General features: G+C 55.1%; 1 protein-coding gene across 1 annotated transcript in view; it reads right to left on the bottom strand.

The window, feature by feature from the left end:
• PDS5B (PDS5 cohesin associated factor B) overlaps positions 1–1,933 on the bottom strand; it is a 79,386-nt gene that overhangs the window by 13,896 nt on the left and 63,557 nt on the right. Inside the window, exons 25-26 of the mRNA XM_045293997.1 lie at positions 1,666–1,732; positions 17–68 (exon numbers count right to left, since the gene is read on the bottom strand). Coding sequence (XP_045149932.1) covers positions 17–68; positions 1,666–1,732 — 119 coding nt within the window. The remainder of the gene's footprint in view (positions 1–16; positions 69–1,665; positions 1,733–1,933) is intronic.

Below are 1,933 nucleotides of genomic sequence, written 5' to 3'. Positions count from 1 at the left end.
GTCTGTGACTGCTTGCCGGCCGACGACAGTGGCTTGTTGACGGCGCCCAGGACGTTGGTGGTTTTCGGCTGTAACGAGAAGGGCGTGTCTCCCTCAGTGACAGCACAGGGACTTGGACGCATCACAGCGGGGTCACTTGGGCCATGGACACTCTGCCTGTCCTCGAAGCACAGCCCAGAGGACAGACTGAGGGTCACACACAGACCAGAAGCAACGGTGGCAACGTGTCCAGAACCCTGGTGCACTCCGAAAAGACGCTGACTTGGGGCCGTGCTGAACACAGCCTCACCGCGAAGGTGGGAGAAGGCCCCCTCTTGCTGCTCAGGGTCCGAAAGTCTGAGAACCCAGGGGTCCTGCACTGACCCACTAGCTAGTCAGTCTGAAACCTCGTGACAGGGAGGCACCAGAGGACGTGGCACTGAGTGGAGTTAGCCAATCACAGAGGGAGGGACCGTACTGTCTGAGCCACAGACACAAGACTCAAGATCAAGGTTTGCACAGCAAAAGCAGCAGCCTTTGTTGTTACCGGGGATGGGGAGCAGCAGGTTAGAGGGTAGACAGGTGTTAGTTTGGGAACAAGGGAAGATATCCTAACAATGGAGGGAGAGAAAGAGGAGAGGGAGGGGCAGGGCAAGCTCTTGGGAGGTTAGATAAATTGTTGAATAAAGAACTATCTGAAATGTAAGCCCCCACCTAATGCACAATAAAACACACATTAAAAAAAGTGTGTGTCTATCTGCTCATACAGCTAACAAAATAATAAAAACTTTAAACAAGTCAACAAAATACACAGGGAGTCGTTTCCCCCCTCCCAGAAGACACACACGTTTAAGGGAACCCCAACAACACGCATCACCATGCCGTGAGCACAGCGCCCAACAGACCCACACAGCAAAGGCAAGGCGCTGGTCAAGACGTACTTTTCCGGGGGTGAAAAACGATTTCATTTCTGGAGGCAGATAATTTTTGGTGTTACTGAAGTTCTACAAGCAAGGGAAAAGGAAGGAGTCGATTAGAACAGGAACTCTCCGCTCAGCCGTCCCACAGGCAGCAGGATCCGAGGGGCGCTGGCGTGTACCCCACCCATGTATTCCAACAGCTAACATCACACGATTCCCTTCCAGCTCGGGCTGTCATGCTCCCAGGGACCACGGCGACCAGATGCAGCCGAGAGCCTGCAGAGGCGCCATCCTCTCTGGGTACCAGACGAGGCAGGCTATAGTTGCCCTGCTCCTACCAGGGGCACGGGCTGTCTGTCCTCAGCCTCTCCGGCGCTGCTGTCTCAGACACCAAGTCCACTGCCATTGGGTTGATTCCAACTCACTCACTCAAACTCACTCTTCTCAAAGACTCATTGCTGTAGAGCTGATGCGGACTCAGAGCCACTCTCTCGAATGTGGTAGCACTGTCCCTGCGAGTTTCTGAGACTGTAACTCATGACGGAGAAAAAAGCCCTTTCTCCTAAAGAGCTTTCAACTGCTGACCTTGTGATTAGCAGTCCAGCACATAACCCCCAGACCACCAGGGCTCCTCTCTGACTGCTCACAGCCACCCTCAAAGGGCCCTCTGGGGCCACAGATCTTCACGCAGACCACCTCGTCTTTCTCCCAAGGAGCAGTTAGTGGGCTGGGACCACTGACTTTGAGGACTGCCGTGCAAACTTACCTGACAGCCCCCCAGGGCTCCTAGGTCAGCCAGGGCCTGGCCCTGCAAGACCCTAACCGGTATGCTGCTGGAAGCAGTAAAGAACAAGGGTCTCGGTGGTGTCCTAACCTTTCAGTTGCTCCAGATGCCAAGGTGTGTGCTGGGTCTCTGGAGAGCACCTGGACTTCCATGGCAGGGGCAGGGGACACCTTTGTGGGCCTGGCCTCAGGCTCCCTGCCCCAGGCCTGGTTGTGAAGGCTCACCACTGCAGAATGGTTGGCTATGGGCC

The sequence above is a fragment of the Echinops telfairi genome, unplaced genomic scaffold (genome assembly GCF_000313985.2).
Source record: "Echinops telfairi isolate 266 unplaced genomic scaffold, ASM31398v2 ScPeMD7_2565;HRSCAF=3150, whole genome shotgun sequence".
NCBI lineage: Eukaryota > Metazoa > Chordata > Mammalia > Afrosoricida > Tenrecidae > Echinops > Echinops telfairi.
Note: the sequence above shows the minus strand (reverse complement) of the source record. Positions and strands in the feature narration are given on the sequence as shown.